The sequence below is a fragment of the Mobula hypostoma genome, chromosome 6, assembly GCF_963921235.1.
Source record: "Mobula hypostoma chromosome 6, sMobHyp1.1, whole genome shotgun sequence".
NCBI classification, from domain to species: Eukaryota; Metazoa; Chordata; class Chondrichthyes; order Myliobatiformes; family Myliobatidae; genus Mobula; species Mobula hypostoma.
Genome location: NC_086102.1, coordinates 12,436,762 through 12,462,324, shown reverse-complemented (window position 1 = coordinate 12,462,324; position 25,563 = coordinate 12,436,762). Strand labels below are relative to the sequence as shown.

Genomic DNA, 25,563 nt, shown 5'->3' with positions numbered 1-25,563 from the left:
TGTCTAACCAGGACTTGTGATATGTACCAGCTGCTCATACCACCATCCACCACCTGTAGCCATGGCTTCACGTGATCCTGATCAGGGATTAAACAGGTGCTACACCTTGCCCAAGGGTGACCTGCAGGCTAGCAGAGTGGAGAGCCTTCCACCTCCTTTGGTGGAGACCCGGCACCAAGTGCAGATGGGTGGCAAAATGGGATTGGAATGTCTGAAGCCCCACTGCAGACCCAGTGGGCCAAATAACTTCCTTCTGTGGGACGGGGAAATAAGACATATAGAAACTGAGGAACACCTTGATTGATACTGTAATATAAGGCAGTTATAAAAATGGAAGCTTCTACTGTTGCAATCTCTACCCTGATTATAGGAAAACAGCTTATGGAAAGAAAGATTCTTTTAAAAATCACATGAGATTTGTGTGATAGGGTGAACTCTCCCAGTGTATAATAAACCACCTGTTTACTGCTTTCAAAGGAAGATCAGTCAGCTGAAGGCTCTATGTTAAGGGTGATTCTTGGTGAGCAGCAAAGGGGCTGCTGGCCTGAGTGCTGGTAGATTGGGGTGTGGAATCATCATTCCCCTTGTATTTTTCTTGCAGCTTAACTTCCCTACTCTTACTTCTACTTTTTATAAAATCACTTACGTTCTGAGCATGGAATTGTTCAGTGAATTTTCTGGTAATTACAGTAAAAGCGCTTCTGTATATTTCTAGAAATTTCTTAGTTTTCACTAGCAGTTATCATGCTACTTGAATCTATTTTGTAGGTTATTTGATATAACTGAAAGTTTTGTATTCTTGTCTGAGTATAAGATGACCGCAACAGCTTTTTACCCTTTATCTTGTCTTTGTTCTCTGCTCCTCATTCTTGTTTGTTTTCCAATCTTGTATCACTTTCTAAGACAACAAATTTTAAGCCTCAGTCTTGACTTCCTAAGAAACTCTGGATCACAAAATAACAGGGTCCAACAGTACCTTGCCTCTGAATGAGATCTGAAAAAAAGTTGGGGCTCCTAGTTCCCACTATTATTCAGAGGCAATCTGCTGGAACATGTGCTATGTACGTGGCACACAATATCATTACAATTTCAGTTTGCAGTTACTTGCTGATGCTCATTGTGAACACAACAGTCAAACCCAAAGGTGTTCACTTATCAGAAATGTCAAGATAAGAATTAATCCCTTGGGAAACAAATGCAAGATCAGAGTGGAAAATAAATACTGGATATTCACCATGTCACTGATTTGGAAGCATTGGGTTCCGATACATCATCCTGCTGACACTGTATATCTCAGAAAAGACGCACTACTGCATAGCCGAGATGTAGAGTCTCAAAAGATTAGATTGGCTTAATTTGTCACAGGTAGGTCGAAATATACAGTGCTATTTGTGTCAATGACCAACACAGTTCGAATATGTGCTGGGGGCAGTGTCGCGAATGTCACCAATACAGCAATTTGAGCTTCCCGCGCCAACATAGCAAGCCCACAATTTACTGACCCTAACCCATACATTTTTGGAATGTGGTAGGAATCCAGAGCACTCGGAGGAAACCCACGTGGTCACACAGACAATGTAGAAACCTCTTACAGACAGCGGCAGTAATTGAACCCTGCTCATTAGCGCTGCTAACTGTAATGCTACCCCTCAGATGAGATGCTAAGTATTACCCAGTTCTGCTGGATACAGAGCATGTATGATTGATCTTTCATCAAAACTGGGAAAGGTTAGAAAGAAGACAAATTGTAGAGAAGTGAGTGGGGGCGAAAGGAGTGAGGAGGAAGTGTGGAGGGAATGAAGAGGAAGTTCAAAGCTCAAACTACAAAGCACATTTTATTATCAAAGTACATTTACATCACCATATACAACCCTGAGATTCATTTTCTTGTGGGCATATTCAATAATTCTATAGAATAATAACCATAACAGAATGAACAAAAGACCGCACAACTAGGGTATTCAACCAGAGTGCAGAAGACAGCAAACTGTGCAAATATAAAAACAAGAAATAATAATAAATAAATAAATAAATAAACAATAAATATGGAGAACAAGAGATGAAGAGACCTTGAAAGTGAGTCCACAGGTTGTGGAAACATTTCAGTGATGGGGCAAGTGAAGTTATCCCCTTTGGTTCAGCAGCTTGATGGTTGAGGAGTAGTAACTGTTCCTGAACCTGGGTGTGAGTTCTGAGGCTCCTGTACCTTCTTCTTGATGGAGTGTGGAGGGAATGAAGAGGAAGGCCAGGATACTGAATGAGATGTGCTGGTGGTTCTGGCTGAAAATTGCTGCTGAGGATGTGTAGTCAGAAACACTGACATCAGGCTTGACATCACTAACTGAGATAAGAACAAAAAAATGCACTAGAAAGCAGCAAATTTGTTTGCACTACTTCCAAATTAGTTGACTGCATTTGGTGCTCATAATGTGGATTGCTCTTCATTTGCAAAAGTCAATCATAGATGGGATGTTTACTTCGTAAGATATCTCTGCCCTGTCTGCAAGGGCACCCTTTGAGCGCCCTTTGCCCGTCACTTTAACAAAGGCCCAGTTCCAATCTGGCTTGTCTTTCTCTTCCTACACCACTCCAATATAAACTTGAGCAGAACCTCATCTAATCTAATCTAATAGGCATCCGTTAGTCTCGTGAGACCATGGATTTGCACCTTGGAAGGTTTCCAGGGCGCAGGCCTGGGCAAAGTTGTATGGAAGAGCGGTAGTTGCCCATGCTGCAAGTCTCCCCTCTCCACGCCACCGATGTTGTCCAAGGGAAGGGCATTAAGACCCATACAGCTTGGCACTGGTGTCATCGCAGAGCAATGTGTGATTAAGTACCTTGCTTAAGGCCACAACACGTTGCCTCAGCCAAGGTTCGAACTAGCGACCTTCAGATCACTAGACGAACGCCTTAACCACTTGGCCACGTGCCAACACGGAACCTCATCTAACCTACTAAATTATGGATCTCAGAACTCAACACCAATTCAACTATTTAAAGCACTAACGCCACATTTTCAGCAGTTTTCCTTCCCCCTTAAAGATGAAAGATTAGATTCACTTGTCACATGTACAGTGAAACACAAAATAAAATGTGTCGTTTGTGTCAACGACCATCACATTCTGAGGATGTGCTGGTGGCAGCCCACAAGTAACGCCATGTTTCTGATGGCAACAGAACAAGCCCACAACTCACTAATCTTAACCCACACATGGATCTTTGTAATGCGAGAGGAAACCGGAGGATCCTAACAGACAGCGGTGGAGCATGAACTCCCATTACTGATTGTTGGCGTTGTAAAGTGTTGCACCCACTGTTACGCTACTATGCTGCATGCTCTCCTCTTTTGTTATTTCAGATTGGATTTGTCCTTCCAGTTTATAACTGCTCCACATTGACTTATTCAACTGTCAACACCTTTATGCCTTTCAATCTCACCTGGCCTCCACCTTCCCTTTTGTTCTCTCCACCATTCTGCTAGATTAATTAAGCTTAATGACTTCCAGTCCTCCTTGAATCATACCCCTCCATTCTCTGCCAATTCAATTGTCTATCTATGAGCTTCTCTATTCTATCTGCCCCCATCACCACTCCTGGCAGTGCATTCCAGGCACCCACCACCGTGTACCAAAATATTCACCCTGCACATTCCCTTTGAAATGTTTCATGGCCTCTACTATTAAACATTTCAACCCTGGGATAGATAATGGCTGTCTACTCTATCTGCACCTCTCAAAATTTTTATAGACTTCTATCAGGTGTCCTCTCAACCTCTGTCACTCCGGAGAGAACAGCCCCAGTTTGTCCAACCCCTCATTATAGCACACGCCCTCTAATCCAGGCAGCGTCTTGGTAAACCTCTTCTACGCACTCCACACCTTCCTATAAAGTGGTGACCAGAACTGCGTGCAATATTTCAGATGCAGCCTCACCAGAGCTTTATAAAACTGCAACATAACTTCCTGACTCTTATACTCAATGCCTCGACTAATAAAGACAAGTAATGCACAAAATTCTGGGGGATCTCAGCAGGCCAGCCAATATCTATAGCAATGAATAAACAGTCAATGTTTTTGGCCGAGACCCTTCTTCAGGAAGCCTTACATCTTTCCTTGCAACATTTTTAATTTTCACATTCCGAATGAAAGATCATCAAAATGTTAATCCAGTTCTTCTCTCCACAAACTTTTGCCTTACCTGTTAAATATTTTGACCAATTTCTGCCTTCACTGTTATGCACAAACTGCTCATATTTCTCTGCAAGCATACAATGAAAGCCCTACTTTGGAAGTACTTAGCTAACTATAAAAAAGTTTTTTTTCAAACTTACTGAAATCTGAATGAAGGCTATATAAAGTAAGATGGATTTACTATATTGCAGAGATGAGGAATTTCTTCAGCCAGAGAGTGGTGAAATCAGAACTTGTTGCCACAGGTGGCTGTGGAGGCCAAATATTTAAGGAAGAGGCTGATAGATTCTTGATTGGTCAGGGCCTGAAAGGATACAGGGAGAAGGCACAGGAGATCGGGACTGACAGGAAAAATGGATCAGCCATGATGAAATGACTGAACAGACTTGATGGGCCAAATAGCCTAATTCTGCTCCTATATCCAAATGAGAGAGTTTGGTTAGAGGATTATTCATTTTTTCCAATATCAGATAAATATCTTTGCTGGGCAGTAAATTCAGCACTGATTGGCCTTTACAAGTATCACTCTGTTTTCTGACTAGTCAGCAGAAAAGCCCACGAAAAGTAGTGGATATGGCCCTGTCCAGCGCAGGAAAAGCCCTCCCACCATTGCGCATCTCTACATGGAGCACTGCCACAAGAAAGCAACAGCTATCATCAAGGACCCTACCATTCAGGCCGTCCTCTCTTCTCACTGCCGCCACTAGGGAGGAGGTACAGGAGCCTCAGGTCCCTCACCACCAGGTTCAGGAACAGCTATTATCCTTCAACCATCAGACTGCTGAACCAGAGGGGGTAACTTCACTCACCTCTGGACTTACTTTTAAGGACTCTGCAACTCATGTTCTCAGTATTACTTATTTATTTATAATTATTTGTTTGCCTTTTTGTATTTGCACTGTTTGTCGTCTTTTGCACACTGGCTGTCTGGTCTCTGCTTGAGAGCAGTTTTTCATTGATCCTATTGTGTTTTTTTGTACCTACTATGAATGCTTGCAACAAAAATCTCCAGGTAGTACTGCATATGGAGACATAGACGCACTTTGATAATAAATTTACTTTGAATTTTGCATTGACATAGCTACATGCATTCTGTAAACAGTGACTTTCTGATCCTGAAGCATAGATCTTTAGAAAAACATCCAGGTTGAAGTCTGTACATGATGTTAAATTAGAAAGAAAACCTCATGGGTTTGGGATTTTTGATTTACATCTCAATATTCTTCTGAAGACACTCACAATATTGTAATTGCAAAGGGAAATGCAATAAGCTCACTGCGGCAATCTCCCCACTGAGATCTTTCTTAGTACAGCGCTGCTAAATTCAAAGTAGAATTATTTTCAACCCTTCAGCCTTGAGTACGGAATGCGGTGTCAATGCCACAGGCAACTATTAGTATCTCATCAGAGCTAATAGTCATCCACACAATGGCAAGGTGATGCTTCAAAATACCAAGCAATAAAAGCATTGCAAATTTAACATACAAATTACAGTCATGAAAAATTCAGCTCATCTGTCTTGTGAAAAATGTAATATATTTATCTATATTTAAAATGTCAGCTGCACTCGGTATTCTGTCACATTAAAAAAGAGATTAGCTTTATTATTGAAAATACAGTGAAAAGCCTCGCTTGCAACAACAACCAACACAATTTGAGAACGTGCTGGAGGCAGCCCGCAGGTGTTGGCATACTTCCAGTGCCACCAGAGCATACTCACAACTCACCAACTCTAGAATGTTGCAGGATACTGGAGCACCCGAAGGAACACACGTGGTCACGGGAAGAACATACAAATTCGTTACAGACAGGAGGGAATTGAACCCTGATCGTTGGCGCTGTGCTACTCTGTTGCTATTGGTCTGAAGCCACACTCAACACGAAGAGATGTATAATAAAGTACAAGTGACCCATTTTTGCAATCTAAGGAATGCATCAAGGTATTTACGGAAGCTAAGTATTTAGTGATTTAAAGACCTGGCAGAAGCCATTGGTTTTGTTCCATTCGGTACTCTTAATAATTTTACTTAATATTCGTTTAAAAGGATTTTAATTATTGACTGGATCGGCCACGGTTGCCATTTTCGCTTCAGATTAAAGTGGGGCTAAATTTAGGTGTTTTTTGTTATATTTGGGGCACCACGGTAGCTTAGTAGTCAGTGTCAGCTTGTAGAATCTGAGTTCAGAGTTCATTTCCGGTGTCGTCTCTACATTCTCCCCGTGACCATATGGGTTTCCTTGGGGTGCTCCAATCTCCTACTGCAGTCCAAAGACGTACTGGAGAGCAAGTTAATTAGTGATTGTAAGTTGTCCTGTGAATAGGTGGGTTGCCGGGGGAAGGGAAGGCGGGGGGGGGGGATCGCGGCTTGTTGGCTGGAAAAGCTTGTTCCGTGATGTAGCTCTATAATTTTAGTTAGACTTCTACATACTCCCTCTAATTTCCTCTTCCTTCATCCACAGAACCAGGACTCTGTAAGGTTCAATCATCAGCAGCTCCCTACTGCACAAGTGGACATTCTGTATGCAAAGGCTCAACACGGATGAAGGGTCTCCGGCCGGAACGTCGTCCTCCATAGACGCTGCCTGACCTGCTGAGTTCCTGCAGCACGTTGTGCGTTGCACTGGGACCAGAAGTTCATCTTTGGAGAATAATAGTGAACAAAACCCTGACCCCACCCAATCAAGGGTACACATTTTTTAACCCAGGTGTTTTTTAATCAGTTCGGTACCCCAAAGACAGCAGTGATCAGCCTGGATTGGGGAGTGAGCATGGGATTTTCAGGCTTGTATAGATAAGGTGACATTTTTTCCCTTCATTTGGTTTATTCAGATAATCCTGCTAAAAAGCGTACAGGAAGTAGTGGTTATGGTCCACTCCATCACAGGTAAAGCCTCCCCATCATTAGACACATCCACACAGAGCGTCGCCACAGGAAAGCAGCAATCATCATCAAGGACCCCCACCATCCAAGGCCAAGCTCTTTTCTTGCTGCTGCCATCAGGAAGGACGTACAGAAGTCTCAGGATCCAAATCACCAGATTCAGGAAGTTATTATCCCTCAACCATCAGGCTTCTGAACTAGAGGGGATAACTTCCCTCACCCCATCACTGACCTGTTCCCATAACCCATGGACAGTACAGCTGTACATGCAAAACTTTTGGCCCAAGATGACGTTACACTTCATCTCAGGTTCTCGATATTTTTTTAATTACTTTTTTCTCTTTTTGTATTTGCACAGTTTGTTTTCTTTTGCACAGTGGTGTTTGTCTTGTTGGGCACTGTCTTTAATTGATTCTATTGTGTTTTGTTGGAGTTATTGCGAAAGAAAACGAATCTTAGGGTTGTATGTGGTGACATATATGTACTTTGATAATACATTTACTTTGAACTCTATCTCCTTTACCATAGCATTGGAGAGGGATAGGAACAGACAAGTTAGGAAAGTGTTCAATTGGAGTAAGGGGAATTATGAGGCTATCAGGCAGGAACTTGGAAGCTTAAATTGGGAACAGATGTTCTCAGGGAAACGTACGGCAGAAATGTGGCAAATGTTCAGGGGATATTTGCGTAGCGTTCTGCATAAGTATGTTCCGATGAGACAGGGAAAGGATAGTAGGGTACAGGAACCATGGTGTACAAAGGCTGTTGTAAATCTAGTCAAGAGGAAAGGAAAAGCTTACAAAAGGTTCAAAAAACTAGGTAATGACAGAGATCTAGAAAATTATAAAGCTGGCAGGAAGGAGCTTAAGAATGAAATTAGGAGAGCCAGAAGGGCCCATGAGAAGGCCTTGGAGAGCAGGATTAAGGAAAACCCCAAGGCATTCTACAAGTATGTGAAGAGTAAGAGGATAAAATGTGAGAGAATAGGACTATTCAAGTGTGACAGTGAAAAAATGTGTATAGAACCGGAGGAGATAGCGGAGGTACTTAATGAATACATTGCTTCAGTATTCACTATGGAAAAAGATCTTGGTGATTGTAGGGATGACATGCAGCAGACTGAAAAGCTTGAGCATATAGAAAGAGGATGTGTTGAAGCTTTTGGAAAAGTTGGATAAATCTCCAGGACCAGATGAGATGTACTCCAGTCTACTGTAGGAGGTGAGGGAGGAGATTGCTGAGCCTCTGGCAATGATCTTTGCATCATCAATGGGGACGGGAGAGATTTTGGAGGATTGGAGTGTTGCGGATGTTGTTCCCTTATTCAAGAAAGGGAGTAGAGATAGCCCAGAAAATTATAGACCAGTGAGTTTTACTTCAGTGGTTGGTAAGTTGATGGAGAAGATCCTGAGAGGCATAATATGATTAGGAATAGTCAGCATGGCTTTGTCAAAGGCAGGCCAGACCTTACGAGCCTGATTGACTTTTTTTTTGAGGATGTGACTAAACACATTTGATGTAGAGCAGTAGATGTAGTGTGTATGGATTTCAGTACGGCATTTGACAAAGTACCCCATGCAAGGCTTATTGAGAAAGTAAGGAGACATGGGATCCAAGGGGACATTGCTTTATGGATCCAGAATTGGCTTGCTCAAAGAAGGCAAAGAGTGGTTGTAACACACATCAAAGTTGCTGGTGAACGCAGCAGGCCAAGCAGCGTCTGTAGGAAGAGGTGCAGTCGACGTTTCAGGCCGAGACCCTTCGTCAGGACTAACTGAAGGAAGAGTGAGTAAGGGATTTGAAAGTTGGAGGGGGAGGGGGAGATCCAAAATGATAGGAGAAGACAGGAGGGGGAGGGATAGAGCCAAGAGCTGGACAGGTGATAGGCAAAAGGGGATACGAGAGGATCATGGGACAGGAGGTCCCGGAAGAAAGACAAGGGGGGGGGGACCCAGAGGATGGGCAAGAGGTATATTCAGAGGGACAGAGGGAGAAAAAGGAGAGTGAGAGAAAGAATGTGTGCATAAAAATGAGTAACAGATGGGGTACTAGGGGGAGGTGGGGCCTTAGCGGAAGTTAGAGAAGTCGATGTTCATGTCATCAGGTTGGAGGCTACCCAGACAGAATATAAGGTGTTGTTCCTCCAACCTGAGTGTGGCTTCATCTTTACAGTAGAGGAGGCCGTGGATAGACATGTCAGAATGGGAATGGGATGTGGAATTAAAATGTGTGGCCACTGGGAGATCCTGCTTTCTCTGGCGGACAGAGCGTAGATGTTCAGCAAAGCGGTCTCCCAGTCTGCGTCGGGTCTCACCAATATATAAAAGGCCACATCGGGAGCACCAGACGCAGTATATCACCCCAGTCGACTCACAGGTGAAGTGTTGCCTCACCTGGAAGGACTGTTTGGGGCCCTGAATGGTGGTAAGGGAGGAAGTGTAAGGGCATGTGTAGCACTTGTTCCACTTACACGGATAAGTGCCAGGAGGGAGATCAGTGGGGAGGGATGGGGGGGACGAATGGACAAGGGAGTTGTGTAGGGAGCGATCCCTGCGGAATGCAGAGAGAGGGGGGGAGGGAAAGATGTGCTTAGTGGTGGGATCCCGTTGGAGGTGGCGGAAGTTACGGAGAATAATATGTTGGACCCGGAGGCTGGTGGGGTGGTAGGTGAGGACCAGGGGAACCCTATTCCTAGTGGGGTGGCGGGAGGATGGAGTGAGAGCAGATGTACGTGAAATGGGGGAGATGCGTTTAAGAGCAGAGTTGATAGTGGAGGAAGGGAAGCCCCTTTCTTTAAAAAAGGAAGACATCTCCCTCGTCCTGGAATGAAAAGCCTCATCCTGAGAGCAGATGCGGCGGAGACGGAGGAATTGCGAGAAGGGGATGGCGTTTTTGCAAGAGACAGGGTGAGAAGAGGAATAGTCCAGATAGCTGTGAGAGTCAGTAGGCTTATAGTAGACATCAGTGGATAAGCTGTCTCCAGAGACAGAGACAGAAAGATCTAGAAAGGGGAGGGAGGTGTCGGAAATGGACCAGGTAAACTTGAGGGCAGGGTGAAAGTTGGAGGCAAAGTTAATAAAGTCAACGAGTTCTGCATGCTTGCAGGAAGCAGCGCCAAAGAGTGGTTGTATATGGTTCATATTCTGCATGGAGATCGGTGACCAGTGGAGTGCCTCAGGGATCTGTTCTAGGACACCTTCTCTTTTGTGATTTTTATAAATGACCTGGATGAGGAAGTGGAGGGATGGGTTAGTAAGTTTGCTGATGACAGAAAGGTTGGGGGTGTTGTGGATAGTGTGGAGGGCTGTCAGGGGTTACAGCGGGACATTGATAGGACTGTCTGGGGCCCTGAATGGTAGTGACGGAGGAAGTGTAAGGGCATGTGTAGTACTTGTTCTGCTTAGTCATAGTCACACTTTATTGATCCCGGGGGAATCTGGTTTTCATTACAGTTGCACCATAAATAATAAATAGTAATAAAACCATAAATAGTTAAATAGTAATATGTAAATTATGCCAGGAAATATAAGTCCAGGACCCGCCTATTGGCACTTACAAGGATAAGTGCCAGGAGGAAGATCGGTGGGGAAGGATGGGGGGGGGGGACAAATGGACAAGGAATCGCGTAGGGAGCGATCCCTGCGGAAAGTGGCGGGGGGGGGAGGGAAAGATGTGCTTAGTGGTGGGACCCCGTTGGAGGTGGCGGAAGTTACGGAGAATTATATGTTGGACCCGGAGGCCAGTCCTTCCAGGTGAGGCGACACTTCACCTGTGAGTCGGCTGGGGTGATATACTGCGTCCGGTGCTCCCGATGTAGCCTTCTATATATTGGCGAGACCCGATGCAGACTGGGAGATCGTTTCGCTGAACACCTACGCTCAGTCCGCCAGAGAAAGCAGGATCTCCCAGTGGCCACACATTTTAATTCCACATCCCATTCCCATTCTGGTATGTCTATCCACGGTCTCCTCTACTGTAAAGATTAAGCCACACTCAGGTTGGAGGAACAACACCTTATATTCCGTCTGGGTAGCCTCCAACCTGATGGCATGAACATTGACTTCTTAAACTTCCACTAGTGCCCCACCTCCCCCTCGTACCCGATCCATTATTTATTTATATACACACTTTCTTTTTCTCTCTCCCTTTTTCTCCCTCTGTCCCTCTGACTATACCCCTTGCCCATCCTCTGGGCTTCCCCCATCCCCTTTTTCTTTCTCCCTAGGACTCCTGTTCCATGATCTTCTCATATCCCTTTTGTCAATCAACTGTCCAGCTCTTGGCTCCATCCCTCCTCCTCCTGTCTTCTCCTATCATTTCAGATCTCCCCTTCCCCCTCCCACTTTCAAATCTCTTACTAGCTCTTCTTTCGGTTAGTCCTGACGAAGGGTCTCGGCCCAAAACGTCGACTGTACCCAGAGATGCTGCCTGGGCTGTTGCGTTCACCAGAAACTTTTATGTGTGTTGCTTGAAATTCCAGCATCTGTAGAATTCCTCGTGTTTACTGAACTCTACACCTTTGTTTTCTCTGAGTCAAAACAGGATAGTTCAGCTGCAGGTTATACTGTCTCCATTTCCCCAGGCCCTGATATGCTGGAGATTTCTTACAGCTCAACATTTTTCACTTGCATCATTTCAGATTTTTACAAAAGAAAACAAGCAAGAATACAATCTATTTACACAAATGACAGAGTACCGATAAATCTGAGAATGCATTGGCAGCATTTTGAGTAGGGAGTTAGCATTTCACGTCAAAGACCCTGCAACAGAGAAAGGATACAAGGTAATTTTAAATTGCAGAGAGACCGGTGGAGGGATGGACGTCAAGGAGAATATCTCTGAGAAGAGGCACAAGTTGAAGGCAAGTGGTACATGATATCCTCTGGTTGGTTGGCATGGACATGTTGACCTGAAGGAATTATAGATGATAGAAACAAGCCCTTCAACACAACATTTCCATGCTGACCAAGATGTCCACCAAAGCCATCCCCATTTGGCTAATTGTCTCTGCAAGCATTTCCTGTCTACTATATGTAGCTGTTCATTCGTTTGTTATGTGCTGTGTCGTCTGACAATCATGGTCTTCCACCGCCTGCTCCCATGGCTTCACCGTGTCCAAGGGTGACTGGCAAAGGAGCAGACGGAAGCACCACCTTACATCTTCTTTGGTAGAGACACATCTCCAACACCACCCCCCCACCCCCTACCCAGATGTAGCTGTAGATCTGTCTTTCCAATGTTGTTATTGTTCACTCTCGGGGTGTATGGGGTGTCAGGGAGGGGTAGCACCTCTGGAGGGGGAGCATGTCGCGTCCTTTTCAAGGCGGTTAGCCCACCTTTGGTCCCCACCTGGTGCTCAGCTCTCACCTGTGGCTCCCTGTAGCTGTTTGCATGCGACAGCGGCCACACCCCGGGCAACGGCTTCGACAAGCCAGCTAAACCAGGTGAGGGTAGCCGAGGGGTCTCAAACCCTCGGTGAGATAGGGAGTTGTCTATCCCAGCATGTGAAGACAGACTCCGGCGGATTGAGCGGACGAGACCAATGGAAGGTCCAACGGTCAAGAAGGCGGTCTCTGCAAGCGTCGTGGAACGTGTAGAGCACAACAAGACACGGACGACGCCCTGGTCAGCCACTGCGCCTAGTCCCATCTCCAGCCGTCTAGACTCTGTCTCGCCACTGGATCCAGATGGGAATTGGGAAGAGAGAGTGAGGCTGATGCTGTGCAACTCTCCCTCGCTTAAATCCAAATCATGCGCTAGTCTCGACACCATCATAATGGTGTCATGGTCCTCATCGACGTCGACTGAGGAACATTGTTTACTCTCTCTCTCTTTCCAACTGCCTGCATTCTTATCAATCAGAGGCCAATGTGTACCACTCACTTTTAACTCTGGCCTCATCTCAGATACTCTCTTTCATTTATTCATCCTTCCACCAGCAATTTAAAACTAACTAACATAAACTTTAATATAAAATTAACTTTGACGTGAAATGCTAACTCTCTTTCCAAGATGCTGCCAATGCAATCACAGATTTATCGGTACTCTTTTGTTTGTGTAAATAAATCGTATTCTCTTTTGTTATTTCTTTTCTTTGCTCAACACATTAAACAATGTAGTGACAACAAGTTAACGATACAAACTGTCTGAAGCCTGGTAAGTCAGCGGGTCGACCGCCCAAAGCTGTGAGTCTATCTTTGCCTTTGTGTACTTCCCCATGGCTGACCTGTTGAATGTTTCAAGCATTATCTGGTAAAGCAAACATACCAACTTCGTCCTGGATCTCTTCTGCCACTGATGGAACCTTGTAAAGCAGAGAGAGGCTCTGGTTCATGCGCTCATCAATCACGTGCAGGTGAGTCATTACCTGGAAGGTGAAATTTGGAATTTTTTATCTAAATACCATAAGGTAGTGGGAAACATTTGTTCTCATTAGTGTGGAACATCTCGACTAGCAAAGGGGAAAACATGCAGAAGGAACCTCTGTTCTCCTTCTGTCCCTCGCGCTATAACCCTTGCCCATCCTCTGTTTCCCCCCCCCTTCTTTCTCCCTGGGCCTCCTGTCCCATGATCCTCTCATATCCCTTTTGCCAATCACCTGTCCAGCTCTTGGCTCCATCCCTCCCCCTCCTGTCTTCTCCTATCATTTCAGATCTCCCCCTCCCCCTCCCACTTTCAAATCTCTTACTAACTCTTCCTTCAGTTAGTCCTGACGAAGGGTCTCGGCCTGAAACGTCGACTGTACCTCTTCCTAGAGATGCTGCCTGGCCTGCTGCGTTCACCAGCAACTTTTATGTGTGTTGCTTGAAATTCCAGCATCTGCAGATTTCCTCGTGTTTGCAGAAGTAACCAAATGTCACTTCTCTCACGTCTTCATCCACCAGTCACTTAAATTTAAACACTCTCCCTCAAAAGATAATTGGCAGGTCAGCTTTTCTGAACTGCACCCCTTAATTGTGGAGCTCAATAGCTAAAACTAGAAGAGCTAGAGGCGGTCAAAGAAATGTTGGACAAACTTAATAAGTATTTTGCATCAGACTTCACTGTGGAAGACACTAGCAGATTGCCAGAAATGCAAGCGTGTCTGGGGGTAGGAGTGAGTTTTGGTGCTTTTAGTACGGAGAAGGTGCTTGGTAAGCTGAAAAGTCTAAAGGTAGATGAGTCACCCGGACCAAATGGATTAAACCCCAGGATTCTGGAATGGTTCTTGAGGACTGGAAAATTGCAAATGTCATGCACTCTTTCAAAAGGGAGGGAGGCAGAAGGCATCAGTGGTTGGAAAGATGTTGGAATGAGGTTTCAGAGTACTTGGAGGCACATGATAAAATAGGCCGAAGTCAGCGTAGTTTTCTAAAGGGGAAATCTTGTCTGACAAATCTGTTTGAATTATTTGAGTAAAGAACAGGCAAGACAGACAAAGGACTGTCAGTGGATGTTGGTTATTTGGATTTTCAGAAGGCCTTCGAAAAGCTGCCGCACATGAGGCTGCTTGACAAGAGCCTATGGTATTAAAGAATGTTACAAACACGGATAGAAGACTGGCTGACTGGCAGGAGGCAAAGAGTGGGAATGAAAGGGGCCTTTTCTGTTTGGCTGCCAGGGACTAGTGGTGTGCTGCAGGGGTTGGTGTTGGGACTGATTCTTTACATGTTATATGTCAATGACTTGAATGAAGGAATTGATGACTTTGTGGCTAAGTTTGTGAACAGTATGAATCTAGGTGGAGGGGCAGGTAGTACTGAGGAAGCAGGGTGTTTGCAGAAGGACTTAGATTGGGGGGAATGGGCAAAGAAGTGACAGATGGAATACAGAGTAGGGAACTGCACTGTCATGTAATTTGGCAGAAGGAATAAAGGCGTGGACTATTTTCTAAATGGGGAGAATTCAGAAATCAGAGACATGGGAGTCTTCGTGCAGGATTCCATAAAGGTTAACTTGCAGGTTAAGTCAGTGGCAAGGAAACCTATCAAATGATGAAAGGCCTTAATCGGGTGGATGTGCAGAAAATGTTTCTTATGGTGGGAGAGTCTAAGACCAGAGGACACAGCCTCAGAATAGAGGGGCATCCTTTTAGGATGGAGATGAGGAGGAATTTCTTTTGCTAGAGAGTGGTGAATCTGTGGAATTCGATGCCATAGGCAGCCATATAGGCCAAGTCTTTATATATACCCTTAAGGCAGAGGTTGATAGATTTTTGATTGATCAGGGCATGAAGGGGTACGAGGGGAAAACAGGAGATTGGGGCTGAGAGTCAGGAAGAAGTTCTGGAGCAGAACCGATGGGCCAAATGGCCTAATTCTGCTCCTGTAGTTATGGTCTTATGGTCAAAGTTAGCATTCATTTTGAGAGGACTAGACTATAAAAGCAAGAATGTAATGCTGAGGCTTTATGAAGCATTGGTCAGACCACACGAAGTATTGTGAGCGGTTTTGGGCCCCTTATCAAAGAAAATATTGCTGGTATTGGAAAAGGCCCAGAGAAGGTTCATGAGAATAATCGCAGGGATGAAAGGGTTAACATGTGAGGACCATTTGAGGCTCTGGTCCAGTTCTTGCTGGTTTAATAGAATGGAGCAGGGGTGGGGGGGATCTCATTGAAACATACTGAGAGGCCTAGATAGAGTGGATGTGGACAGGATGTTTCCTATACTGGGAGATTCTGGGACCCGAGGGCACAGCCTCAAAACTGAGGGATGCCTATTTAAAACAGAGATGAAGAAAATTTTCTTCAGCCAGAGGGTGGCGAATCTGTGGAATTCACTGCCACAGATGGCTGTGCAGACCAATCTTTGGATATATCACGGTGGAAGTTGATAGGTTCTTGATTAATCAGGGGGCCAAAGGTTATGGGGGGGGCGGGGGGAAGACAGGAGAATAGTGTAGAGGAGCATAATAAATCAGTCAGGATGGAATGGTGAAGCAGACTTAATAAGCCAAATAGCCTAATTCCGCTCTTATTTCTTATGGATGCAGATTCAATTGACACTGTTAAATGTCAGCTCAAATCTTGCTTTTAACTAACATCTTTTTGTCTTTTATTTTCATATCTGAACTATATCCCACTGTAAAGCACTTTGAATTACATTGTTTGCATGAAAAGTGCTCTATAAGTTACTTATTATCATTACTTTCTTGTAAATATAATCATTTAGAAACTAACTTCAGATGACTAAAATGGTATAATAACAGACAGTAATCTGGCAGTCAAAGATCCACAGAGAAACACTGATAACATGATGAACTTCAGTCTGACAGGGACATGGTTGGTTCCTAAACTATGATCTTAAAATGCAAAACAGCAACTAAAGAGAGGGATAAGTAAGATTGGGAAATTAATGGAGTCAGATGTTGGGAGCTCCCAGAACTGTTGAACTATAGAAAATGGATTTTAAAAAGTTTCTGCATAGAGTGTGACACATTTCCAAGCTTTCATAGATGTCAAGAAGTTCCTACGAACTGCAAGGTAGCCAGCTACTTTTAGTTTGAAAATAAATAGAAAGCATGAGAAATTGGAAATTTTTAAAGACCATAAGACATAGGAGCAGAATTAGTCCACTCAGCCCATCGAGTCGCTCCACCATTTCATCATGGCTGATCCCGGATTCCATTCAAACCCATATACCGGCCCTCTCACCATATCCCTTGATGCCCTGACCAATCAGGAATCTATCAACTTACCCATGGATTATTGGCCTCCACCACAGTCTGTGACAGAGTATTCCACAGATTCACCACTCTTTGGCTAAAAAAAAAATTCCTCCTTATCTCTGTTCTAAAAGGTCACCCCTCAGTTTTGAGGTTGTGCCCTCTAGTTCTGGATACCTCCACCACAGGAAACATCCTCTCCACATCCATCTTATTGAGTCCTTTCAACATTCAGTAGGTTTCAATGAGATTCCCATGTATTCTTCTGAATTCCAGTGAGTACAGGACCTGATGAAGGGTCTTGGCCCAAAGTGTCGACTGTACTTCTTCCTATAGATGCTGCCTGGCCTGCTGCGTTCCACCATCATTTTGTGTGTGTTCCTCATATGTTAACCCTTTCGTTCCTTGTGACTCTTCTCTGGACTCTCTCCAATGACAATACATCCTTTCTGAGATAAATGGCCCAAAACTGTTGACAATACTCCATACAACATTGCCTTTGCCTTCTTTACCAGACTCAACCTGTAAATTAACTCTCTGGGAGTCTTGCACAAGGACTCCTAAGTCCCTTTGCATTTCTGATGTTTGAATTTTCTCCCCATTTAGCTAATAATCTGCACTATTGTTCCTTTTACCAAAATGTATTATCATACATTTCCCAACACTGTATTCCATCGCCACTTTTTTGCCCATTCTTCCAATTTGTCTAAGTCCTGCTGCAATCATATTGCTTCCTCAGCACTAACTACCCCTCCACCTATCTTCATATCATCTACAACAAAGCCACCAATTCTACTATCTAAATCACTGACAGTGTGAAAAATAACGGTCCCAATACTGACCCCTGAGGAACACCACTGTTCCCTGGTAGCCAACCAGAAAAGACCCCCTTTATTCCCACTTGCTGCCTCCTGCCTGTCAGCCATTCCTCTATCCATGCCAGCATCTTTCCTATCACACCATAAGATTTTATCTTGCTAAGCAGCCTCATGTGAGGCACCTTATCAAATGCCTTCAGAAAATCCAAATAAATGACATCCACTGCCTCTCCTTTGTCCACCATGCTTGTTACTTCCTTGAAGAATTCTAACAGATTTGTCAAGCAAGATTTCCCTTTAGAGAAACTATGCTGACTTTGACTTATTTTATCATTAATTTTAACACTGGGTGAGTTGGCAAGTTTGCAAACGACACAAAGGTTGGTGGTGTTGGAGATAGTGTAGAGGATTGTCGAAGATTGCAGAGAGACATTGATAGGATGCAGAAGTGGGCTGAGAAGTGGCAGATGGAGTTCAACCCAGAAAAGTGTGAGGTGGTACACTTTGGAAGGACAAACTCCAAGGCAGAGTACAAAGTAAATAGCAGGATACTTGGTAGCGTGGAGGAGCAGAGGGATCTGGGGGTACATGTCCTCAGATCCCTGAAAGTTCCCTCACAGGTAGATAGGGTAGTTAAGAAAGCTTATGGGGTGTTAGCTTTCATAACTCGAGGGATAGAGCTTAAGAGTCGCGAGGTAATGATGCAGCTCTATAAAATTCTGGTTAGGCCACACTTGGAGTATTGTGTCCAGTTCTGGTCGCCTCACTATAGGAAGGATGTGGACGCATTGGAAAGGGTACAGAGGTTATTTACCAGGATGCTGCCTGGTTTAGAGAGGATGGATTACGATCGGAGATTAAGGGAGCTCGGGTTTTACTCTTTAGAGAGAAGGAGGATGAGAGGAGACATGATAGAGGTGTACAAGATATTAAGAGGAATAGATAGGGTGGATAGCCAGTGCCTCTTCCCTAGGGCACCACTGCTCAATACAAGAGTACACGGCTTTAAGGTAAGGGGTGGGAAGTTCAAGGGGGATATTACAGGAAGGTTTTTTACTCAGAGAGTGGTTGGTGCGTGGAATGCACTGCCTGAGTCAGTGGTGGAGGCAGATACACTAGAAGTTTAAGAGACTACTAGACAGGTATATGGAGGAATTTAAGGTGGGGGCTTATGTGGGAGGCAGCGTTTGAGGGTCGGCACAACATTGTGGGCTGAAGGACCTGTACTGTGCTGTACTATTCTATATTCTATTAGTCTCCAAGTACTCCAAAACCATATCCTTAATAATTGTGGTCAATTAGCACAGAAGTATAGGTGAATTACCACAAATACATTAGCAACATGACAATAGGTTATGCAGAAAATCACAATGGTAATACAAAATATCATGAAAGGTAATTATAATTGACAAATCAGCTCGAGTTTGATCCTATTTCTAGTAAAGTAGATAAAGGGAAACTAGTAGACTTAATATATTGATATTTTAGGAAGAGATAAGGAGCTACATAAAATAAGACTAGGATTCCTATGATTGGAAAATGAAATTAGCAACATTAGCTGAAATTTAGGCAAGTTTAGGAATAAACAGGAGGTCGTTAAATGGTTGGATGCAGTCAGCAAAGAGCCACATGGATCTCTGCCACAGCATCTAGTATTTACAAGTTAATTTTCTGCATTAATGAATTCGATAAGAGGACCAAGTATACTGCATTGAAGTATGCTGACGATAAGCTGGGTGGGAGAATAAACCACAAAGGGAATGCAAAGAGGCTGCAAAGTGCACTTAAGGCCAGCTAAGAGGGGAAATAGAAAATAAAATGGGGAAATGTGAAATTATACACTTTGGCAAACAAGAAGAATGGAAAAGCAGATGTCTTTTGACAAAAGTGCTAGACTGGTAAATGCTAGAATTCAGAGATACTGGGGATGCTTTAAATAAATTACAGGAAATTAGTATGCATATACAATAGGCATCATGAAGACATATGGTACGTTAGCCTTTATTACAGAGGGGCTCAAATCAGGCAGTGAGAGAAATTAGATATGAATTAGATGCAGTGAGTGGACAAGTCAACTCCCTGGCTTTGACAAGGACACATACATTTTGTCTTCAGGGAGACATTTCTAAATGGTAAGAACAGATAAGCTTAGGTCAGGCAAATGATTTTCTCATGTCATAACGACTTAGACCTCTACTAATATGATGCGATCAGAATAGTAGACATTTCAGAACAAATTGGACTGAAAAGCTATTACTTTCATTTCTTTTTAAAAAGAACAGATGAATGGATTTCCTAAACTGCCATATTTCGTATGTGTCCAAATGCAATCGATATTACAATAGAATTAATTGGGTGAAATCCAAGGCAGCCATAAAATGTTTAATCCCTGCACTCAGGGTAGCCCACTGCTGTCATTATATTTTCTCCCCCTATCCTCTTGGTGCCAGAGCTTTCAAAGTGCTACAATTGATTTTCTAGATAATTAAAGCCAATGAATGCATTAGGAGACAAAAGCAGTTTTCAAACAACACACATCATGAATTTGCACATAGCTGGGTACTGATGCATCTTGACATTTCCCTGATGCAGAAATGAGTGACCCTAGGTTGCTCAACTAGTGGTCTTAAGAGTTATAGACCATGGAAACAGGGTCTTCAGCCCAACTGGTCCATGCTGAACAAGATGTCTACCTGAGCTAATCCCATTTGCCCACATTTAGTGCATATCTTGCAAAACCTTTCCTATCCACATATTTCTTAATTGTTGCCAATGTAACTGTCTCAACCACTTCCTCTGGCAGCTCATTCCATATTCTGACTACTCTCTGAGTGAAAATGTTGCCCCTCAGGTTCCTATTAAATCCTTTTCCCTCACCTTAAAACTATGCCCTCTAGTTCTTGATTCCCTAACTCTGGGGTGGGGGGGGGGGGAAACAGTGTGCATTTATCCTGTCTATACCCTTCAAGATTTTATACCACCCTGTAAGTATTGACATTTTTATTTGGATAACATAGCCCATGTAAGCAATTCTTTTGGTCTTGTATATCACTAAATTATCCCGGACCTTAATTAGTACATAAGGTCAGCAAAGGAGGTGGAACCGTGGTATCCAGTTTATTCAGCTACACTTCTATGATCAGGCTCTTACTTGCGATTTGATCTGAGCGGCCTTCTCGGGATCAACCATACGGACATGTTCGAAGTGCTTTAGGGTGTGCTGTCTGTCTTTCTGCTCAGCACGGCTATACTTCTTCAGCGCATTAAGTACATGTCGGGGCTAGAATGAAACAGGAGTTATTATGGTAGGATTTTCTTTTGCTGAGAGCCTTGCACCGATTAGCACGAGATAAAAGCTTTAAGCAAAACCCACAGTCAAGAGCATGCATTTGATCCTTTTTAATAAAGGCATTACTCAGTTTAAGCCAGGCCTATAACGTTAAATGAAGGAGGATCTGGTGTAGATTCCACAGAACTCAATTAATTGCATTGCCCCAGTTCACCACACTTCCCAGACACAAAGAATGACTGATTTCAGCTGCTGCTATTTTACCCTCGGCACTTGGGCTGAATAGGATCAAACTTTCAGGAATGTATAGTTCAAAAACATAACCCAGCAAATTCCAACCTTTCCCCAAGGATATCTACGGAAAGCAAGCACAAGCAGGCAAGCCTCAAATTCCTGAAATATCAAACAAAAGCTTGAGGTGGGTCAGAACAGAAAATAAAACAATTGATCAGTTAACCTTTGCTTTATGGTTTGATATTCTCCTTCACCTGTCAAGTGCTTATTTTCTTATCCTCCACTTCAAAAGCATTTTTTAAAATGTTTTTTTATTATCTCAGATACACCAGGGTAACAGGTACTTCCTGTCCAACTACACCCATGTGACCATTAGCCTATTAAGCTGTACGTATTTGAAGTGAGTGAGGAAACCCACATAACCACGGGGAGACCGTACACACTCCCGACAGACAGCAGTGAGAATTGATCTTGGGTGGCTGGTACTGCAGTAGTGTAACGCTACCGTGCCATCCTCCCATCTCTGGAAGCAACAGGCAGGGACCATAATCTGAAAGAGACACCACTCAGCTAACGAGAAAATTAACGAGCTTGGTCTACAATAACTGCACCTCTTTGTTCCTTACCCAGCCTGACCTCTCCATGGCATCCTTCTCTCAGGAGAGTTGGAAATGGACCAAGAATGCATAAAGAAACTGCAGGGGCTATCCAACAAATTTGTGCAGTGCAGTACTTGCACTGTTCCATAAAAGTCATGGAACTGACAGCACTGGACAGGCCTTTTGGTAGTGAAAAGGGCATGTCAGGTAGGAAGGTCGGGAGTCATGAGAAGAGTGCATGTCCCAGGTGGATTACCTGCCTTGCTTTTTTTTAAAAAGTATAGTTACCCTGGTCGTGGTTGTCCCGTTATATAAAAGATGTGGAGACTTTGGAAAGCTGCAGAAGAAGTTTACCAGGATACTCCTGAATTTGAGGGTATGAACTATAAGGAGAGGTTGTGCAAACTTGGGTTGTTCTCCGAAGAGTCAGAGGCTGAGAGGTTTTTAAAATTATGAGAGGCATATATGGGGTAAGGCAGTCAGAATCTTTGCCCCAGGGTAGAAATGCAAACACCAAAGATGATTTTGATGTCAATTTGTACTAAATGCACTCTTCCTGTGTATCATCCATCCCCTTTATATTTATGTGCCTGTCTAAAAGTCTGAAATGCCATCAACCGGCCTGATCCCAATACCACATTCCAGGCACCTACGACTCTGTGTAAAAAAAAAACAACTCCCCCACCCCATTAAGAAGCATTTCTACCTTGGGGAAAAGATCCTAGCCATTGATCCTATCCATGCCCCTCATAATTTTAAGAACTCTATCTCCCCTCAGCCTCTGACACGAGGGAGAACAGCCCAAGTTTGTTTATACCCTCTAATCCAGGGACTATCCTGGTAAGCCTCTTCTGGACTCTTCCACAGTCATCATAACATTCATATAACAGAGGCAACCAAAAACATGGCAAATATATATTTACAAAAAAACAAGGCAAGCTGGGTTGTCCACCCAGGCCATCCCATCTCCTTTTTAATCCTGTCCTTCTTCCCTCCACCATCAGGTCTCTGAACAGTTCATGAACTTATGAGCACCTCCTCACTATCCATCCTTTGCACTATTTTAAAACACAGTCATGTTCATGTCTTCCGTTGTGCTGCTGCTGCTGCAAAACAACAGATTTCGTGACATGCTGCGTAACGGTTAGCACAATCGCTTTACAGTGCCAGGGACCCCGATCGGGGTTCCATTCCCACCACTGTTTGTGAGAAACTTATAAGTTCTCCTGCGACCGCGTAGACGTCTTACAAGCGATCCAGTTTCCTCTGATTTCAAAGATGTACAGTTAGGGTTAGTGAGCCGTGGGTGGGCATGCTATCTTGGCACCAGAATACAGTGACAATTGCAGGCTGCCCCCAGCACTGTGATGTTGATGCCTTCTGGTTGTGTCCTCTGGTCCTAGACTTCCTCCACAATGGAAAATGTCCTCTCTACATCCACTCAATGTAGGTCTTTCAATTTTCAATAGGTTTCAATGAGATCTCCCTCAGAGTCCGGAGCCATCAAACGCTCCTCAATTACTTTTCTTTCAATATTTTTATCAATTTCTTACATAAAAGAATACAGAGTACAGTAGGATAATATATATATCAATTACAATATATTGAAATCACAGATAAAGTGTAATTACCCCATTATCAATATAAAATTAAATTTAAACATAATATTGAAAAGAGATAATTTTATTATACAAAAAAATCTAAACCCACCACCAGAAAAAAAAGCTGTTAGGTTTATAAAAAAAAGGGAAAAAAATCCTTAACACATAGTAAAACATATTTTTAGCCAACATCTGTGCTTAATAGCAAATCAAAGATTTTGAAAATAATTTAAAAAAGGACCCCACAATGTTTAAAAATCTTGTTTAGGTTCAGAAATTGACAGCGAATCTTCTCTAAATTTAAGCATGACATAACATCATGTAACCAATGAGTATGAGAAGGCGGAGTGGCACCTTTCCACCTAAGCAACAATGCCCTCCTGGTGATAAGAAAAATAAAGGCTAAAATATGCAGATCATGTGTCTCCAAAATAATATCATTTCCTCCAACAATACCAAATAAGGCAGTCAAAGGATTAGGTTTAAAATTTACTTTAAGAAGCACCAAAAAAGTTTGAAATACTTCCTTCCAATAGTTTTCAAGACTCGGACAAGTCCAAAACATATGGATTAGTGAAGCTTCTCCATTATTACATCAATCACAATAGGGAGATATATCCGAATAAAAACGAGACAGCTTAACTTTAGACATATGGGCTCTATGAACCACATCAAATTGTAGAAGGGAATGACGGGCACATAACGATGAGGTATTAACCAATTTAAAAATTTCATTCCAAGTGTCCTCAGAAATTGCAATCTGTAAATCTTGTTCCCAAAGATTTTTAATTTTATATAAACGAATATTTCTCATTCCCAACAACATACCATAAATATTAGATATAGATGCATTATGGAAGGGTTTCAAATTAAAAATTATATCAAATAAATTTTAATCTGGACTTTTAGGAAATGCATGCACTTGAGAACACAAAAAGTCTCTAATTTGTAAATATCGAAAAAAGTCAGTCCTCGATAGGCTAATTACACTTCTAAATAGCAGAAACATATTATTAGTAATTTTAAGATTATATTCCAGAAAGTAAAGTCAAAAGATTAAATTCTCTAGAACTCTGTGCCCATGGTTGTGTGCTGGTTCCTACTGGACAGTTTTGCTCTCTCCATAGTTTCTCACTTACCCGTGGAGGGTCGGCTTGGAGTGCAGCAAGGTAATTCTCCAGCGCTATGCGACGCCTATCGTTCAGCATGGCCTCCACTCTTGCCATATGGGTCTCCACCAACTGCTGTCTCTCACTCGCTGCTTCCTGCTCTAGTGATTCCACCATCTCCTGGAAACGCTTGAATATCACAAAAGGTTCCCAATAAATGTCAATGACTTCCAATTTTTAATCTGAGTGGTTGTAAACTGTAGGAAGTGATTTACAGTGACAGTCTAGGCTGAAGCTTTTAACACACAAAGGTGCATTATGTCGTGCCAGTTTATAATGCTGCACGCAGAATAAATCTCAGTGATTTAAAGTATGAAAAGAGTCATGCATTTAATTCTCTTTCAAAAACTTTAAAAGAACCAGTGCTTATTTGAACTCATGAATTTTGCGCCAGGGATAAGAAAAAGACAGATTTTTACCTGAATGACAGCTTTTTTGTCAGCTTTGGGCAGATTTTTAGCTTGACGCTCAGCTTCTTCCCACTCTCTCATTATCTACAAAGCAATAGCGCAGTTTGTAATTTCCATTTCTCAAAATTTATAACCAGGATTTGATTTTAAAGAGGGCTGGGGTCCACTTTCTTTCGTGCAAAGACACCGGAAGCTGTTAATACAAGCATGCTAAAAATGGTCAACCAAACTATACAGGGTCCCCAGTAAGCACCATGAGTAATCTCACTGAAGATGGGAATAAATTTCAGGTTATAAAGGAAAATAAACTACCTTCGACATGCGCTCTCGATGCTTAGCTTCCAACCTCTCCTTGGCCTTCTGGAAATAAGCATGCTCGTTCTCATCGCCAGGTGTTTCGAGATATTTGTCAACGGCATCTGGAGTGCTGGCAGCTGTTGTGGGGACTAAAGGCAAAGACGACAAAGAAATGTCTTCAGGGAGTGCTCTGGGCATTTAAAACCCAAGCTCAAAGCCCAACTCAATCCAGGCGTCTACTACCAGTATAGTATAATGGGAGGCTCTTACACTCGTCATCCTGCAGAAGATATGAGGAACTAATTTCCTTTGATCTATCGTCAAGCTCTTTGATAGGAAATCTTTGAAGCATGTCTTTGACTAGTTTGGTGGTCTTCTGGGACGTTCGTTTCTCTTTAGCTCCAAACATGCCATGATATTAATTCCACCG

General features: G+C 43.2%; 1 protein-coding gene across 4 annotated transcripts in view; it reads right to left on the bottom strand.

The window, feature by feature from the left end:
* Window positions 1-25,563, bottom strand: part of appa (amyloid beta (A4) precursor protein a) — a 220,898-nt gene that overhangs the window by 22,622 nt on the left and 172,713 nt on the right. For all 4 annotated transcript variants that reach the window (XM_063050282.1, XM_063050284.1, XM_063050280.1 and 1 more), the window contains 5 exons: window positions 25,149-25,282; window positions 24,846-24,920; window positions 24,397-24,555; window positions 20,686-20,814; window positions 13,340-13,439 (listed from right to left, as the gene is read on the bottom strand). In XM_063050282.1, the coding sequence (XP_062906352.1) occupies window positions 13,340-13,439; window positions 20,686-20,814; window positions 24,397-24,555; window positions 24,846-24,920; window positions 25,149-25,282 (597 nt within the window). The remainder of the gene's footprint in view (window positions 1-13,339; window positions 13,440-20,685; window positions 20,815-24,396; window positions 24,556-24,845; window positions 24,921-25,148; window positions 25,283-25,563) is intronic.